At 37.0% G+C, this 20,204-nt stretch overlaps 1 protein-coding gene and 1 non-coding gene across 2 annotated transcripts in view; one reads left to right on the plus strand and one right to left on the minus strand.

Moving 5' to 3' along the window:
- The window catches only part of PTPRZ1 (protein tyrosine phosphatase receptor type Z1), a 250,813-nt gene that overhangs the window by 46,731 nt on the left and 183,878 nt on the right, over positions 1-20,204 (minus strand). The window contains 1 exon segment of the mRNA XM_043966245.1: positions 15,391-15,535. Within this exon segment, the coding sequence (XP_043822180.1) occupies positions 15,391-15,535 (145 nt within the window).
- Positions 19,597-19,704, plus strand: LOC122730231. The gene has a single exon (XR_006353428.1). It is a non-coding gene; the product is annotated as a U6 spliceosomal RNA (small nuclear RNA).

Below are 20,204 nucleotides of genomic sequence, written 5' to 3' on the forward strand. Positions count from 1 at the left end.
TCTCTAGCATATTCTGAGCCCTCTTCTATTTCAGATTTTTAACTGCTTGTAAAATGAGGCATGCTGTGGCTAAGTGGAATCGAGAGATCACAGTGGTGCCATTTTGCTGATAATAATAAAAAGAGGGAGCCTCCTATTTGAACTAGGCTAACGTGGTAGTGCCAGACCCAAGCCAAGGAAATCATCATGAAGCAGGCGACTGGAAGCAGGGGAGTTTTTCTTCCCAACAGATGCTAGCCTTGTTGATGAGGGGTTTAAGAATGAATACAAATGGAATCAGCTGCAACTCTGACCCAAGATGTAACTTGAATCTATTTTCATTCAGATAATGTGTAGCATCTGGTTAGAACAAACTCGAAACTATTGAGAGGGGTAAATAACCAACTGCTGCTTTAAAGCGATGTAAAACATCTTTAATTAAAAAACTCGGATAATTAAACCTGCTAATGATACTCTTTGACGTGGCTCATTTAATTTATTTGAAATGTTATTCGCAAATGGTTCATTTTAAATAGAAATGTATGTATGAGTGAAAAATAATAATTTTACATTTATGAAATTCCAATTATAGGATGGCTAGTCTAAGGTAGTTTTAAGCAAAATACAGTCTCACCGTAGTTATTTTTAGTAACATCTATATTGTTTAGATTGTTTTCTGAAGAGGTAACTGTTGTGAGAAGGCATATCATTTATTTATTCATGTTTTTAACAGTACATCGCAATGACCCGCATGTAAAAAACTAGAGCTATGTTCTTCAAGGGGTAGAGGAGGATAAACTTTTGGGGAGGGGGGAATGACCCTGAATACAATCAAGAGGAAGAGAAAAAAAAAAAAAAGGACTTAGAACCCAGGAATAGTGATACAACTTCTAGGAGAGAAGCATGGCTTTCCTTTTTCTCTAAGCTAGTGGTTCTCAAACTTTTTGGATTCCAGAACCTTTTACACTCTAAAAATTACTGACTACCCTCCCAAATACCTTTTGTTTCTATGAGTTTTATTTTTTGAGATTTACTCTATTAGAAATGAAATATTTGTGTTATTATCAAAATAGTTTTGACCTCAGGGATCCCCTGAAAGGGTCTTGGGGACCTCTGGGAGGTCTCTAGACCATAATTTGAGAATTACTGCTCTAAGCTAAGCATCCTCAATTCCTATCACTCCTCCTCATTATGCCTACTTCGTTGACACAGCTGGTAGCACAGTGGATAGAGTGCTGGGCTTGGAGTCAGAAGGATCTGAGGTCAAATCTTATCTCCTATGCTTATTAGTCATATGATCCTGGGCAAGTCACTTAACCACTGTTCCTCAACTGTAAAATGAGGGTAATGATATCGTTAACTTTGCAGGTTTGTTTGGAGGGTGAAATGAGCTATTTGTAAAAAGTACTTAGCACAGAACCTGTCACATAGTAGGCACTATATAAATGAGTATTCTCATTCCTCCCCCTTTCCTGCCCTTACATCATGCTTTTCAAATGCCTCACCATTCTAGGTGCCCTCCTTTGGACTCACCATAGGTTTTCAATGTTATTCTTGATCTGTTACCACAACTTAAATGTAATGTTCCAGATCTGTCCTGGAGTGTGGGCTGGGTGTGCCTGGGTAGACTAGAATAGATGGGACTATTGCTTGCTATGATGTAAACTCTACTTCCAGTAATGCAGCCCAAAATGTTATCAGTTTCTTCTATAATCATACCGTAGTGATAAATCACATTAAGCGTGTGGCTAACTGAAATCCCAAGGCACTTTTCACACTATTTTGAAGTTAGATTCCCCCTATCCTACACTTAAATAATTGAGCATTTGAACCCCAATACAGGAGTTCTTATTTATTCTCGTTAAATGCCATCCTGTTGATTTTCTCAGTTTTCCACTCTGTCAAGCTATATTTGAATCATGATTTCATCAAACATATCTGCTCTCTCTGCCTAAAGACGTGAAAGGTATGTTTTCCATCGTTTCATCATAGATAAAAGTACAGAAGAGAACAAGGTACTGGAAAGGGTCCTGTGGTATTCCACAGTTCTTCTAGGTTAACCCAGAGCTATTAAAACATTCTTTGTGTATAAAGAAATGGGAAGAGGGAGCAGTTTTGAAACACTGCCCACTAATTCCATAAATATTCACTCAGTGTCCACTGAACACAGAAGTCCTAGAAGGAAACAAGAGAAATTACAGTCCCTACCTTAAAGATCTCATAAGCAAGGAAAAACAAGTCATATGCAGATAGGAAGTAGATTAGTTTGAAGCAGAGAGGCTGTTTAAGAGAGTAATAAGAATTGTGCTTGGGCTGCCTTCGACATTTAGTGAGGGGACTTAGATGACAGATGATGAGTTTGTATTTGGTAATCAGGCACTGAGGTCACTGATGATCATATGGCTAATATCAGTTGAAAAAAAGTAACATACTAGACTATAAAGCTCATGACATAGTATATTGAGCTTTTTAAGGAAAAACAAACAAACAAACCATTTAGCAAGTTAAAAAAAAATGAAAACATATCCTAATCAATGGAATCTCATTCCCTAGAGTCCAGGGCTTCATCACCTCTCACCCAGACTATTTTAAGAATCTCCTAATTTGTCTTCCCACCTCAAGGCTCTCTGTAATTCATCTTCCACTCAGGTCCAAAAGTATCATTTCTAAAACAGAGGTATGACCATACCACTCCCATGTTCAGTTAACTGCACTTATCTGTATCTCAAAAAGAAAATTAAAAACTCCTCTCTTTGGCACATAAAGCCCTTTGCAACCTGGTTTCAATCTACCTTTCAAGCCTTAGTATAATATAGTAATATTCTTCACACACTCTATGTTCCAGCCAAATTAGCCTTCTTGCTATTTCTCTCCTATAATAACATCATTTTCCATCCCCAGGCCTTTGCACTAGCTGTCCCTCATGCCTGGAATATACTTCCTCTTTTTCTGTGTCTCTCAGAATCTGTGATTGTCTTCAAAGTTCAGCTTAAGAAACACTCTCTACATTTCAGCTTCCAGTGACTTCCCACCAAATGACCTACTTGTTTTCTATATATTTATGTACATTTCATATATGTTGTCAGATTTTAATAGCTAATGAACATGTTATCTATGTTTTATTATTTTCTTTGTGTACCTTAAGCAGTGTCTTGAACATAGAAGGTGCTTAAACCCGTCTGTTGATTGAGAGTGGATGAAATGAGAAGACCTTTAAGAGACGTTTATCAGTAACCAGGTAAGGATGGCATTTTCTCCAAGGCATAATAATAGGAGTTAAAAATATAGCCAAGACATCTGGTTATTACTAATACGATAGTGAAATTTAAAGACAAAGGAGTCTTGGGGATCATCCAGTCCAGCTTCCTCATTTTACAGATGAAGGAATCGAGCCCAACATCATGGAACTGGCTAAGAAGTAGCAGAGCCAATATCAGATCTAAGTTTTATGACCTAAATCTAGAGAAGGGGTAATTAAAGGGAGGGTAGAAGATTACTCCAGGTCAGCCAGGCAGCACATTGGATATGTAATGATTGGAATGACGCCACCTACTGGAGACTTGCTGTGGGAAAGCTCCACCATGAGGAAAATGCCTCAGAGGCATTGTGGCTTTTCCTTGGCGTCAGGAAATGACGTTTGCTCATGGGTGCTGTCTATCAAGGCTACCAGCCAATCAACTTGAGGAGACTCCTATGGTCTGGGAGGAGACAGGAAGGAGGAGAGGGAGCCTGCGCGGAGAGCTCTTGGGCTTTTGGGTTCCTGACTTGGTAGTGGCGGCAGAGGACTTCACAGGAAATTTGAGGAAAGATAGGAATGCCAGGCTGTTGGAATTCTGTTCTCAATCTTTTTCTTTCTATTTTCCAATAAACCCTTAAAAACCTAAACTCGTTTTATCAGTGATTTTAGTCAGTTTCCCCCAAAACTGGGGGAACAGATTAGAATCCACATTTAGAATCTTAAATTACACAGATAGAACTCCAGGCCTGGAGTCAGGAAGACTCATCTTCCTGAGTTCAAATATAGCATCAGGGGGCAGTTAGGTGGTGCAATGGATAAAGCACCAGCCCTGGACTCAGGAGGACCTGAGTTCAAATCTGACCTCAAGCACTTGACACTAGCTGTGTGACCCTGGGTAAGTCACTTAACCCTCACTGCCCCTCAAAAAAGATCCAGCATCAGACACTTCCAAGTTGTTCGACCCTGGGCAAGTTACTTAACCCTGTTTGCCTCAGTTTCCTCATCTATAAAATGAGCTGGAGAAGGAAATGGCAAACTGCTCCAGTATCTCTGCTAAGAAAACCCTGAATGGGGTCATGAAGAGTTGGACACAACAACAATAAAAGATTAGCCCCAAACAAACCCCTCTAAGGATGTAAAAAATATATTTATAAGGGGGCAGCTAGGTGGCACAGTGGATAGAGCACCGGCCCTGGAGTCAGGAGGACCTGAGTTCAAATCCGGCCTCAGACACCCAACACTCACTAGCTGTGTGACCCCGGGCAAGTCACTTAACCCCAATTGCCGCATCCAATATATCTATATATCTCTATATTTTTTTTTTATAGCTCTTTTTGTGGAGACAAAGAATTGGAACCTGATGGGCTGTCCATCTGGTTAACAAGTTATGCTTTACTATTGTATTTTTTTTTAAAAAGAAAGCTTTAAAGAAGGGGGGGAATGGTTTCAGAGAAAATCTGGGAAGACTTGTATGAACTGGTGCTGAGTGAAATGAGCAGAACCAGGAGAACAATTTATACAATGGCAACAATATTGTAAAGACAAACAAATCTGAATAATTTATGGACTCTGATCTGAATAATGACCAAGAATGATTCCAGAAGACTGATGATGAAATATCACCTACCTCCTGACAGAGAGTGAAGGATTCAAAATGAGACTTTTATAAAAATATATACTGGCAAAGTCCAAATTTGTAATGTATGTGGCTTTTTAATTAAACTCTACATGTTTATAATAGGGTTTGGGTTGGAGGGTGGGGGTAGGCAGATTTTCATTGATCAAAAATAATTTTTAAAATGTGATATTTGAGATACCATATAAATCCAATGGCACATAAATCAGCTATGAGATTTGCCAGAACTGCACCAACTCACAGAAGTGTGTGTGAGCTACTTGCTCCCAAGAGCTGATTGTTAAATTTTCAGGATAAGCATGTACACCATGGAAATCAGCAAAAGTTATAAATCTGGACTTGATTCATTGTTTTGTCAATTGTCTAGATGCAAGAAAGTAATGGGGAAATGTTAATCATACATCTTAAACATAAAAGTATGTCATGCGTGTGTGTGTGTAAATACATATATATATATATATATATATATATATATATATATATATATATATATATATATAATTTTTTCCCCCCTGGAGAGCCAGTTGTTAAAAATTTACCAGTTCAACCCTGCTGCTTAGGGCCATTTTACCTATCTGTAAAGGTTGTTGTGAGGAAAGTGCTACTAAAAGAGGGGTTAACATTATTGTTTTTCCTTCTTAGGAGTTCCAATGATATGTTTAAAAATTAATGGGAAGAGTACATATATGTATAGTCTATGTAAATATTTATTGATATGTAGAGGCAATCTCTTCTTGAGATAGAGGAGATGGCTGCAATGAAGAGAATAGAGCACTAGGTTTGGAATCAGATGATAGTAGTTGATATTCCAACTGTTGCTTCCATCCTGTCTGACTGTGGGTAAATCCTTTTCACTCCTCTAGGTCTAATTCCTTCTTTAAGATAAAGAGGCTGTGATAGAAGTTCTCAAAGGGTCTCTGTTAGCTCTAAATAATATTATTCTAAAGGGAGTGGGAAGTTTGGTTACCCATGGTCCTTAATCATTTTCTCACTTCTCTATCTACAAAATAAATCAGGGATGTTATGTGCTTGAGATGGTAGGATTTTATTAAAATATTTTGCCTTTGGGGTTAGAATGCTTATTTGTCCTATTCTAGGTGTATGAGTCAAATTGACTCAATCTTTCCTCCCACCAAGTGGGGCGGTCCCTTCAAAAGCTGCTCATGGAGAGTTCTCCTTCTGACCTCAGTAGCATACATAATCTCAGGGTGGGCCAGTTGTGGCACCCTCCAAATGATTCAGCTAAAACTTGCGATATTCATCTTTACCACAAATAATTTTACCTTGCATATCTAAGTATGATAAGAATTAAATATTTTATGAGTTTTAGAAGATTGGTGTATTGATATTGTCGTTGACATTAACCCCATAACTCTGCTAAATCTAATCAATGGTTTACAATACAGCTAAAGGTAAACTGATACTTGTTCTGGGAAAAATAATCAGTGAATTTCCCTGTAGTGTTATATATTCATCTATATATGAGTGCACATGGCCTAGGTGACAACAGCATGACATTGTGAGTGGATAGTGAGCTAGAAATGAAGGCTTGGATTTATTTCACCTTAGGCACATACTGTTCCAAGTCACTTAATGTCTCTGGGCTCTAGGCAAGTCCCTAAGAGTATAATTTGCAAAGAAAATGCTCCACTGCACTGGCAGAGGGAGTTCCCTATGCCAAAGCAATGACAGGTCCAGCCCCCTATCCTTTAATGAATATTCATGGCTAAGCAATCAGCTTTGACCAGCAACCTAGAGATGGAGTAGAATAAGAGACAGATAAAAAGTTATGGGTGGTTGCTAGGAGGAGAGAGTCATAAAAAGAAAAAATAATATGCAAACAGATCTAATATTTTAACTGGAATATATAAAACTGATCAAATAAGACACAGAGGAAAAATGGAACTTTCAATGATTTTAAATGAGATTTTTGCTGGCAATGGATAGGCTTTTATTTTAAAGAGGTAGTCTGAGGGTAACAAAGGTAATAATGAGAGCTAGCATGCACATAAGGCTCTAAAGATTCCCAAAATACTTCTACATTCAAGGGTGTGCAAGTAAATATTTAACTATCAGGTCTCTGAAATTGCATTTTATTGTTGTTTAGTCATTTTTTAGTCATGCCTAACTCTTCAGTACCCCATTTGGGAGTTTTCTTGGCAAAGATACTGGAGTGGTTTGCTATTCCTTCTCCAACTCATAGGATGAATAAACTGAGGCAAACAGGGTTAAGTGACTTGCCTAGGGTCACATGGCTAGTAAGTATCTGAAGTTGAATCTGAACTTCAGCCTGGTGCTATCCACTGTGCCACCTAGCTGTCCATAATTACATAGCAAACCATAAATTTAATTTGAATAATTAATGTTTTCTCTATTGCTTTTTAAATTCTAACCAGCCAACAAAGCGGTAACTCAACCCCTGATTTGCTGTATTTGCCCATTTCCAAGACATAATGCTCACACTGAAAATTTTAAAACTGAATGCCTCCCTGCATGAGCTCCAGACAACAACCCTGTTACATCTATGGTTGTATCCTATTCTGGACCGAACCTGAGAGGCGGTTACTACAGGCGTTATTATCCCCCTTTTACAGAGGAGAAAACTGAATCACAGAGAGGTTAAGTGACTTGTCAAACAATCTTGATTTGAATCAGGCTTCTCTGATTCAAGTCAAGAACTCTTTCCATTAATGCCCTCTGCTTCTTAAAGATCTGTGCATTGTGTCTCATAGAAAACTGGAGTCGGGTTTTGTGTAGAGGAAAGGAATTTAGCATTCCCTCTACCTTTAGAGATAATCTACTTCTCTTCATTCTTTCATTTCTCTAATGAGGAAACTGAGATCCATCGAGGTGATGTGATTTAATCAAGTTGTGCCACATTTAAGTGGAACTGTCAGGATTTAAGGATGGGTCTTCACATTTTAATCTCCTTATCACTTTAATATACCATAATATACAGTATAAATGAATTATGTTTTCCCTTCGTTTTGTTTCTGTTTAAAATGTATAATCCTCTCTCCTCTGAAGAGCCATAGTGCATTGTTCTTTGCTGAAGACATTTCACATTCTTTCAACGAAGGGCTGTCACATGTAAATTATGCCCTAAAACATCTGGAAGACTATTTCAAAGCATATTTTTTAATATAATAAGAAGTTTCAACATCGATATTCCATCTGTTCTGTATAAGGAGCAAACATCTTCACGACTATGTGCTAAGTGTTGATAACTATGTCTCCCGCTAATTATCACCACGCTATGAAGAAAAAAGTGATGACTGTTTTAAACTTGCAGACATAGGTCCTATCAATCAATGTTAACCTGATTATTTAATTTACACCTTTTCATCACAGTAAGCATTTAGATCTAAAACCTGGAAATATGTAATTCTTATTACATTTCTTTGAATACTTGTAAAAATGTGAAACAATATTCAATGCACTGCATAGATTATAAGGACTTACGCAACTTCTCTGTAAGGTCTTGTTATCGATTATAATTATCAGCTTTTAGAAAATAGATTTATGGTGAATCCTGTATCTGATAACATACTTTTTTTTTTTTGGCTGGGCAATGGGGGTTAAGTGACTTGCCCAGGGTCACACAGCTAGTAAGTCAAGTGTCTGAGGCCGGATTTGAACTCAGGTACTTCTGAATCCAAGGCCAGTTCTTTATCCACTGCGCCACCTAACTGCCCCTGATAACATACTTTTTAAAAGGAGGTGAAAAACAAAGAGTTAAAGCAAGTAGAGTGTAGGGGGAAAAGGGCGGGGGGAAACTATTCAAGCCCTTTCCAATTTTTTACCTAAAGAAATTTAGATTGGGGGCAGCTAGGTGGCACAGTAGATAAAGCACCTGCCCTGGATTCAGGAGGACCTGAGTTCAAATCTGGTCTCAGACACTTGACACTTACTAGCTGTGTGACCCTGGGCAAGTCACTTAACCCTGATTGCATACCCCAAAAATCTACAAAAAATTAACTAGCACAAAATATAAGCAAGTATAGAGGAAAGAGAGGATCACTCCTGGTTGATGGAATCAAGGAAGGCTTCATGGAGGAAATCCCCTTTGAGCTGGGCCTTGAAGGACAGATCATAGGATCCCAGAGGGGATATATTTCAACAAGTAGAGAAAAAGTGGGTAGACTAATCCAGCAGAAAAGTGAAGGCATGTTTGGGGTTGAGCAAAATAGTAGTTTGGTTGTAGTAAGTGCTAAGATCAGAAAGGTACACTGGAGGTATATTGTGAAAGGCACGGAATGTACCAACAGCCTGAGGAATTTTGACTTCCTTTGGCACATAACAGGTTTATAAAACACTTTAAATGAGTTATTTTATTTGATTCTCTCAGTGATCATTAGAGACAGCAGGATAGTGCAAAGAGGGAGTCAGGAAAGCCTGGGTTCGAATCCCGCCTCTGACACATACTATGAACAAGTTGCTTTAGCCTCTTAATAGACGATGCCATTCTCTAAAACTACAAATTGCAGATTTGAATTACCAACCAGTATTGGTGAAGGAGTGTCCACAGTGGGAAATTCTTCTTCAAGATGAAATCACAGCTCAGAGCCAATAATGGAAATAAAACCAAAATAATTTCGATAGAATAACTGACATTTTATCTGATCACTTTCAAGTCTGGCCAAGTGCATTACATACACTTGCCTCCTTTAAAGCCCTGCAACAAGCAGGTGAAGTACGTGCCACAGATAGATTCCCATTTTACATACAAACAAACTGAGGTTCAAAGAGGTTGACTGAGTTTATTAATGTCATAGATTTAGTAACTGTAAGGGTCATCTGAGGTCATCTGTTTCAACCCCTTGTTGTATGCATGAGAAAAACTGAATCAAGAGAGGTCAAGTAATTTTCAAGATCACACAAGTGGATCAATCCAAGAACAAGGATTTGAACTCCAAATTCATAGTAAGAGTCAGAGATGAAATCTGCACCCAGGTATTCCTGATTCTCCTTCTAAACATTCCTTACTGCCTCCCTAGGAATGGGGGAAACACTAGTTTTTTTCAGTAGGGTAGCACTCAGATCATACCTTTTCTCCATAGAAGTGGTTAGTGGGGGGAAGGGAAGAGTAGGTGGGGGATACAGACTGTCACATGAAAACCATTTAAAAGTCAACTACAATACTTCGAGGGAGAGATAATGAGGGTAGGAGTGAGGTAATTTGGCTAGAGGCTCTGGGAATAGAAATCAGAGCACTGATGAGAGCCTTTCAGCAAAGAATCCTCTGGGCTTGATAACCAATTAGATCTGGGGGGGGTGGAGGAAGGGAAAAGTAAAAAGTCAAGGATGACTCCTGGCTTCTGAGTGTTACCATGAACAGAAATAGGGAAATCAGGAGTAGGAAAGAGTTTGGGCGAAAAGATAGGGGGTTAGTTTCAGGCCCAAGGGCTTGTTGATGTTAAATCAATTTCTTCTATAAAATGGTTTCATGATGTTCCTAGAGAGCAGCTATCCAGAACAGAACTCATTCTCTCTCCCTATTTCTGTCCAGGGCACCACATTCTTCTAGTTACTCAGGTTTCCAATCTAGAAATCATTCTCAACCCATCACTCTTACTCATTCCACCTCCCCCTCATGTACAGTCAGTTTACCAAACCTTGACCATTTTTACCTCCTCAATAGCTTTTAATCCCTCCTTCTCTATAATTATACCACAACTACCCTAGTCAAAGCCTTCATCTCTCATAGAAACGACTACAAAGGCTTCCTAATTGTTTTCCTTGCATCCAGTCTTTCCCCTTCAATCATTCCACCATGCAATAGCCAAACTGATACTGCTAAAAGTGTAGGTCAGATCATGTCAGTCCTATACTCAAGAAGCAATTACTGGCTCCCCATTGCTTCCTCTGTTTGGCATTTAAAGCCTTTCCCAATTTGATGAAACCTATTTTCTAAGCTGATTGCATATTACTCCCCTAAATGAATTTTAAGCTCAAGCCAAACTAGCCTAGTTGATATTCCCCAAGTGCGATATCCCATTTCCCACCTCCATACCTTTGCATAGACTGTCCTTGAAGCTTGGAATGCTCTCTCTTTTTACCTCTACATTCTGGAACCCCTGGCTCTCTTCAAGGCTCAGCTCAAACACCATCTTCTTCAGAAGGTCTTCACTAATTCCCTCAGTATTAATATCTGCTTATGTTTGTTTTTATTGGGCCAAGTCTTGCTCGATTCCTCCTTTTCTCCTCTGACGCTCTCATCATTCTGGCGCAGTCCCCCATACCTCACTCCTGGACTGCTGCAATAGGCTGCTGGTTGCCCCCCTGCATCAAATCTCTCCCCATTTCATCTTCCACTCAACTGTCAAATATTTTTCCTAAAGTGCATGTCTAACTATGACCTCCTTCCCACCCCCGGCTCTACCATTCGATCCCAACCAGTAGTTCTGTATCACCTTGAGAATCAAATGCAAAATCCTCAGTTTGGTTTCTAAAGCTCTTCATGACCTTCCCCCTTCCTGCCCTTCCATTCCTCCTTAAGCCTTACTCCCCTGTAATTCAGTGACGTTGACCTCTTGGCTATTCATGAACAAGACACTCCATCTCACAGCTCCAGGCATTTTGCTGATAGTCTTCCATCCTGGAGTACTCTCTTCATCTCTGTCTTCTGCCTTCCCTAGTTTCCTTCAAGTCTCAGCTAAAGCCCTGGATTCTTGGTTGATAATAGTCAACGAACATTTATTAAGCACCTACTATGTTCCAGGCAATGAGGATACAAAAAGAGGCAGAAGATGGTCCCGGTCCTTAAGGAACTCAGTTTAATGAGAGAACAAACAAGCTATTTAAGGTACAAATAGGAAATAATTAAGAAGGGGAAGGCACTATAATTAAGAGGGGTTGGGAAAGGCTTCATGTAGAAGAGGGGATTTTAGTTTGGGTTTAAAAGAAGCCATTGAAGGCAGGAGGCAGAATTGAGAAGGGAGAACATTCCAGGCATTATGAACAGCCAGAAAAAAATGCCGTAGGTGAGAGATAGAATTGTCCTGTTAGAGGAACAGCCAGGAGGCCAATGCCCCTGAATTGAAGAGTATGTGTTGGGGAGTAAGCTGTGAGAAGATTGGAAAGACAGGAGGGGGCTAGGTTTTATGATGGGCTTTGAATGCCAAACATGCTCCTGGAGACAACAGGAAACCACCGGAGTTGACTGTGTAGGGAGTGACATGATTGGACCTGCATTTCAGGAAAATCAATTTGATGGCTGGATAGAGGGTGTGTGCACTAGAAGTGGGAAGAGATTTGAGACAGGCTGATCCACCAAACAGGTTATTACAATAGTCCAGGTGTGAGGTGATGAGGGTCTGCACCAGAGTGATGGCCGTATTGGAGGAGAGAAAGGGGTTCATCGGAGAGATGTTGCAAAGGTGAAATCGCTAGGCCTTGTCAACAGACTGGATATGGGAGGTGAAAGGTGAAAGATAGTGATGATTTGAAGATGACACAAAGGTTGTAAGCCTGAGAGGATGGTATTGGCCTCCACAAGAGTAAGGAAGGTGAATGGGGGAAGATGGGTAGATTTGGTAGGGTAATTAAATCCAATACCTTCATTTAAAGAGGGCAGAAATTACGACTTTAGCTCACTCTGCTCTCACTGCTTGGTTTCAATCCCCCCAAACAAGATAACAAGATGCCCTGCACAGGTTGTCCCCAGTCCCCACCCCCTTTCCCCCCACCTCTTGGTCTCTTTTTATGTTGTCTCTCCCATTACACTGTAAACTCCTTGAGGGCAGGAACTTTCTTTTTATTTATTCAATTTCCAGCCCGTAGTACAGTGCCTATCACAAAGCAGGTGCTTAATAAATGTTTTTGGATAAGATTGGATGATGCTTCATGCCTAACTCAAAGACATTTTGGAAACTGAGGAAATATAGGGATTGTGAAATTTATAATACTTAATCAATACAGTAAATATGCAGGGTGTCCCAAAAGTCTTAAGTGTAGTTTTAGGTTTTAATAGTTTAAAACCACGCTAAGACTTTTGGGGCGCCCTATATTATCAGATGGCAGCACCAACTCTTGATTAATGAATAAAGAGAGCTATTGGGAGCATGAAGAATAATAAGGAGGTACTATATTTTCAGACTGTCCCCATCTATTCACCTTGAAGAACACCTGAGGATACTAAAAAGGTAATGTATTGCAAAGTATTTGAAGGGAAATATTTCTTTAAAGATGGTGTCTGGGACAGAAGTGGAGTAAAGTGGAAAGGGCAATGGTTTTCCTCATGTAGAAACTTAGGGAAAGAGTTGGGCCAATTGGCCTCTGAGGGCTTTCTTATGATACTTCTTATAATGAGAGAAAGGAAATTAGGTTAGAGTAAGGAGGAAAAGGAGCTGTAACCACATTTCAATTTCATTGTAAGGCAAAAAAAAATTATGCAAAGAACTCTCTGGGAATCCCCTCAATATAAATTCGCCTGCAGATTCTTCCTTATTCTTTCCTATCTGGAATACTATGCCCCCCAAAATATTTAAATTATATTATTTGCAATGGTCTCTTTAGTTTTTTGGCAGAGTCAGGTTCTAGTCTTATCATATGTCCCTGGGCCATCACTCTATCATTTAAACTTTCTTAACCTCCTCATCACTGGATGGAGGAATTTGGATTGCTTTGTTCAGTCATTTCAGTCGTGTCTGACTCTTTGTGACGCCATTTGGGATTTTCTTGACAAAGATATTGGAGTAGGTTGCCATTTCCTTCTCCAGTTCACTTTATAGATGAGTAAACTGAGGCAAACAGGGTTAAGTGATTTGCCCAGGGTCACACACTGGAGAAACGTCTGAGGCAGGATTTGAACCCCGGTCGTCCTGACTCCAGGTCCAGCACCCTATCTACTGTTGTCCCTGGGTTTGGATTAGGCTCTTTCTAAATTTTCTTATAAATCTAACAATCTATGATTCTTGGATTAAGATTCTGTAATATACAGTAATATGATAAAACAATTCCTCTGGAGAAGGGGCCAGCACTCCCCTAAAAGTGCAAACACTTGTCACACCCAAGACAGGCAAGTGAAAGTGTTTTTTACTGCTATTTAGATTTTATATTCTACTCTTTAAAAGAAGTAGAAACAATACTTGTCTTTAATGATGCCCTAACCTAGCCAAATACCCATTAAATGAACAATTGACTTTAGGTGTCACTGTCTCATGAGTACATCCTACTTATTTCTATGTCCATGGCTTTGATTCTCCTGCCTGGTATGGCTTCTCACCTTCTCTTTGCTTATCCTAATCCTACTTACCTATTAAGGCACAACTCAAATTCTCTACATTTTCCCTGAAAATTTCCTGCTTTCTGTGAATCCAAATGATTTTAAATTCCTTTGACTTGCCACATCACTCATTGCCTATGACATGCATTTTGATGTTTAATAAAATACTTTCTTGTATTTCCCTATTTTTCAAGTATCAATGAAGAATTGATTATATCTGTCAGCTGAACCAGAGGATAAGCACCTTGAAGGCAGAGATTATATTTCTTTTGTATCCTTGATAGTTACTTATATATTGAAGGCATTTAACAATATCTATTGAATTAAATCTATATTAACTATTTTGGAAAAACACCCTAAAATGGATATGTTGATGGTAATATGAAAGCTTTAGAAAAATAATGCTAATGAGAATGAGTTAACTACAAATCTTCAGAGCAAAATGTTCTAACTTACTAATCAGTGAATTATGTCTGTCTATATGAGTTTAGCTATAGTAAAATTCCATATGAAGCCTTGTTTTACTATGTACTTGGATACCCACACAAATATATTATGGGTCATATCATATGACCAGTATGCACAGAACACATATGTATCTCTCTTTACAGCATACAAAGTCTAAGATATGATTTGTTCTTAGGAATTATAATAGGGTATAATGGATCTTATTATTTTTTCTTTTTAAGATATTCCATAAAGGAAAAAAATTACACCCAAACCCGGTTATTCCTAGACATTACTGCTGAATTCAATGTGGTAATTCTTACTTTAATTTTATCAAATTAATACATTTCCTCTATTAATTGAACTGTAATTTAGTAGTTCTAACAGATATATGATAACACTCATATAAAGTAAGGGATTACAGTTAGATAAGCATACATTACTATTTCTATATTAATTTTTCTAAAAAATACACTTTTAAAAGACACGGTGAAAAAAAATCAAATTGAGATTAAATTCAACAGTGACGTTTTCTTGTTTGTTACTTGTCAACATGAAATTATAATTGCCAAAATAATTTATTTAAAACAACCAGAACCAGAGCTCTTTAATTTTACCTTTATCTTCTTGCCTTAATTATGGAAATCAATCATCCCCTTCATTAAATCTTTATGTACACAAGATGGCAACTTGTTCATGACTACTCCAAGAAATAATTAAAGTTCTGAGGAAAATCTACTTAAAAAAAAAACCTTTCACATCTGCTTATAGAGAGCTCTATAATAATAATCATATTATTTCACTAATCAGGACAAAATCTGAGCTACGTGCAATCTGAAAAAAAAAACAAAACATCAGACTTACCTCCAATAGATGAGAATACCCACTAGAACCACTAGACAGATAAAAGTCAGGGCTGATACGATCACAAGAGGTATAACTGTCTTCTTCTCTGATTCCAAACCCTCAGCTAGACCAATACGAGATTCATGGCTACTATTACTTGCTTCTGCAGTCAGAGAAAATTGACATAGTTTATATTTAAGCACAAGAACAAGTCATGGAATTAACGAACTATTGAATTGCAAAACTATATGTTGCCACTTACCTTTTATGTTTCCACTCTATAATATCACATAAGATGAATATGTTTACAAATACATTTATGGAAAACAAAGACAACAAGTAAAATGGACAACTTGAACAGAAGAAATATAGCACCCCAACAGCAAATGACACGTGACTTTCTTAGGAACTTCAGAGTTTGTATATATTTTTTTAAAAAAGCAATTAAAGAATTCAAAAACTATCCAGCACTAATGTAAATTTAGCAATGGGAGCAAATGAATTTTATCAGATCATTAAATATCTTGACATTCTCAAAAATATTTACAGGTAATTATTTCTCTTTGTAACTAAAACAAATCCTAATGCAACATAGCTAAGAATATTTTAGATATTTCAACCGACTGCTTCCCTGTATTTAAATTATCTTCTTGACTTTGAAGTCTAGATTATTTAAAATTTTTATTTTGAGTTCCTTCTCTTTCTACTTTTCCTTTATCAAAAATTTAAGTACTCTATGTAACTGAAGAATCACAGGTGCAAAAGCTCATTTTTTTTTAATTTAAAAAATCCTAAACAATGAGAATGTGTGGATTCATTCTACAGATTAATTTAAAGGCCTGAAAAAAGGACACTTCTTTTGTGACTGGAGTTTGCACATAAAACTATATTTTCACCTGTATTATCATTGTAACTGGAAAAAATGCTTAGTTCCCATACTGTAGAATACAATTGGACTATTCACAGTTCTTGCCTTATATTTCATGTGGCACTTAGGAAGTAGGAAGGCAAGTTTAAGAATCCATCAAACCCTTCATTAGAATCACTTCCACAAAGATAACGGATTACACTGCTATAGCATAGGGAGCTCCTTGACCTGGTACATATATTTGGAAAAGCTCTAAAAAGAAGGAATTGGGTTTACATTGTTAGATCCAGACAGTTGATATTTCCCCTAATGATCATACTAACAGGGATAAAGTACGTGGGGAATTAATTTAATTATAAACATTTTAAGGAATACAAATTAAAGAACAATGCCAAGAAATGAAATGTAGTCTCAAAATATATCAAACTGAATAATACCTAAGATTCATAAAAGGAAAACTCTTACAGTAACATAGGAATGGTGATCTGATATTGTATAATTTTTATAGGCTCAAGGCTCAATTTTTAATCCCCCTTCCAAAGATAAGAAATTTCGCTGGCAAATATCCCATGATGTTCTTAGGTAGGAAGGAAATATAACCTAGGTCCATAGAATATTTCATATTGGAGAACTAGTCTATTATCTGCTAGAAATAATGGAGTGTATGGCTGCTTCCATATAATGATAAAATAGGATGAAAAGGGGAAAAAAATTCAAGTCAATGGGATGTCACATTGCCAATGCATTTCTCTCTCTGCTCTGCTCTTCTTCAACCCTACCTTCATTAACTACATAGAGAATTTCTGTTATGGCTAATATGCTTATCCCATTGTGGATGACATAATTCCTAGCTACTACTCATTTCCATAGAAAATAAAAATGGGTTGTGGAAATGCTCGACTAGCTAGGTGGTGCAGTGGATATAGCACTGGACCTAGAGCTAAGAAGATCTGAGTTAAAATAGAGCCTGAGACACTTACTGTGTCACCCTAGGCTAGGTACTTAATTTCTGTCTGTCTCAGTTTCTTCAACTGTAAAATGGGAATGATAATAGCATCTACTTCCCAGGGTTGTTGATGATCAATGAGGCTATAATTGACTGGTATGATCACAGTTACTATATTCCCCAATTCTGAACACTGACTAGATTGATATATGGTTATAGTTTGTCTGGAATTAGTTGACAAGAAAAAAAATTGGGGGAGACTGGCTTGATCAGTGGTTTGAATTGTCACAACAGAACAGCATTATACAGAAACCATATTATTCAGTATTTTTAAATATCTGCATATTTTGTGTTATACAGAAAATGCCAGCTTATAGAAAATGGATTTTTCACTTTTCATCCAAATTATTTTGACATTTTATATAAATAACTTACATTGATATTTATAAAATAGCTGATGGAATTAACATTAGTTCAGCTTGTTTGTGGCAAGAAAATTAATTCTTTAAAACATTATTTTTGCTATTAATGTTATTTTGGCTCTGTTCGAAAGATAATACTACATAACAGTTTTTGAAATATACACAACAGGATATACATATATATTACACACATACATACATGTACATATTACACATATAACAGTGCAACTAGTTGTGATATGAAATAACTTTATAAATTGGCATGATGCTTAACTACCAACAAATTTTGTTCTTGTAATTATAACAGCTGTTTATGCAAAGTAAATTCAACTTATCTGAACTCTACACATTATCTGACCAATGAAATGAGAAATTTATTAATAAATAACTGAATGATAAGTGATAAATACTGATACTTGAAATAGTTTTTGAAAGTAAAATGTAATTTTGATGATAAAATTGGAGTCCTAGGCATGGTAGTTGTATATCTCTTACTTAGAAAATATCATTCATTTCTAGCTATGGTCAATTTAGTATTTTGTTTCAAGGAAATATTTGAAATTTAGATGTCATTAGAACAGAATATCACCTCTCTGAAAAACTACTGTTGGGAACTTATGAAATACCAAAGCTACAGTGAGCTGTTAGAACCTATTGTGGACAAGGCACTGTAGACTTGGTGCATCATAGATATGGAAGATATGGAATTCAATTCCAGCTGTAATCATATGATAAATTTTACAAAGTACTTCTCTTAGAATTTCATGTCTATTAACTTTAATAACTTGTATTAGCTCCTGATAATAGAAGGTATGCCCCAAATTTATTCTTATTAATGGGCAAACATTAAATCAATATAATAATTTTTATCAGCAAGTTATTTGGTTTCAGAAAATCATTTAAGAATGGTAAACTAGTTTGCAATTGATCCAGCAATGTACTAGATCTATCTATAATGAAAATATATTTATGATTAATTACAATCTAGAAAAATTGAGAAATAGATGGATTCTTGAAATTCTCCTCTAAACCCATCTTCTGTTAAAGCTTTGACAACATGATAGAGAGTTAGAAATTTCTGGAACAATCTAATTGGAAAAAACACATTAAAATAATCACTACAAAAATCTGAGCTAGATAGAACTCCATGTATGTTAGCACTAAAGAATGTACCATAATACCTCAACTATGAATTCATTATAAATTTTCATGTCAGAGTTTTAACTGCTGAGATTTAAATGTAATGTTAAATAGCCAAAGTTTGATTGCAGAGAAACCTCATGACCAAAATGTACCCACTTTTAATTGCCGCTGTTGCGCTAAAAGAAAATATGCAACATAATTTAGTGGAAGAAAATAACAGAGAGGAAAATTCTTTAATGAGGTTGATGTCTAGGTGCTGGGTTATAAACAGGAGCTATTAGTAAGTCAAGCAACATGTTAAACAGTATCTTCTGAAGTACTGTCAAGATTTCAAATCTTTTCATTGCTAATTACAAATAATATTCCCTTAAATTTAATTAAAGCAAACTATAAATAACACGATCCTTTTGGTATAATTGTATCCTTATGTGCATAATGAACCTATTTTATAATTCTTAAGAAAATGTCCTTCAAAAGGTGTTTGAAAAACATCTAGCTAGCAAAAAAAATTCATAAAAGATAAAAAACATTAACATTAGAGGAAAGTGTCCATTGATTTTTATCTTTTCATGTGATTATGATGCATATCAATATACAATACATGAATTCCTGCTAGAACACTAGTTAGAAGTGAATGAATGGTGCAGTATTTTGTTGCCTGATACTGCCCTCTTCAGGCAACAGGGAGATGATCAAAGAGAATTGTAAAAACCCTTCTCAAACTGTAATATGCTATTGGCTGTAAGTTATTTCTAAAGCTCACTACTGTTTATTCCGAAGAAGCGCTCTGTTGTTAATTTTCAGAAATTTCTGATTGTCTTATGGATGTTCAAAGGAATCATGTGGTGCTTGCTTCGGTAGCACGTATACTAAAATTGGAACAATACAGGCCTGGTCCCTGCACAAGGATGACATGCAAATTCGTGAAGCAAAGGGATCATGTAATAATTTTTGAGGGGAGCATGACATGCTTTAAGAATTTGATCTGCCTAGGTATTTTAGCCATGAAGAGTTCTAGAATAATTTTTTTTAAATAACAAAAAACATTATTCTAAAAATTCTGAAATATTCAACCTCTATAAGCTTACTTGAATACTTCAATTTTTGCCTCTGCTGACATGGTTTGAAGTCCATGCCTTAGTGGGTGGCATCATGCTCTGCAGGGCGCTAAAAACTTAATCAAGTGATAAATAACTTTCTGGTGATAAGCCTCTCCAAACTGAGGAAGGCTGGTGCCCAGAGTCTGGGCCCATGCCTGAAGCCATTCTAGGTTGGTAGGACCTCCTCAACTTTGCGTTCCACCACCATATCCTTCAAGAAACCTGGCTCACCTCTATGCTAAGATGCGTCATTATAAGAGGCTTTGATACAGTTAATTAGTTGAAATTATTTCAAATCATATTCTACAATGGCCATCTTATCATATAGAGTATAAAATATTTGGAAAGAATTG

Source organism: Dromiciops gliroides, chromosome 5 (assembly GCF_019393635.1).
Source record: "Dromiciops gliroides isolate mDroGli1 chromosome 5, mDroGli1.pri, whole genome shotgun sequence".
NCBI classification, from domain to species: Eukaryota; Metazoa; Chordata; class Mammalia; order Microbiotheria; family Microbiotheriidae; genus Dromiciops; species Dromiciops gliroides.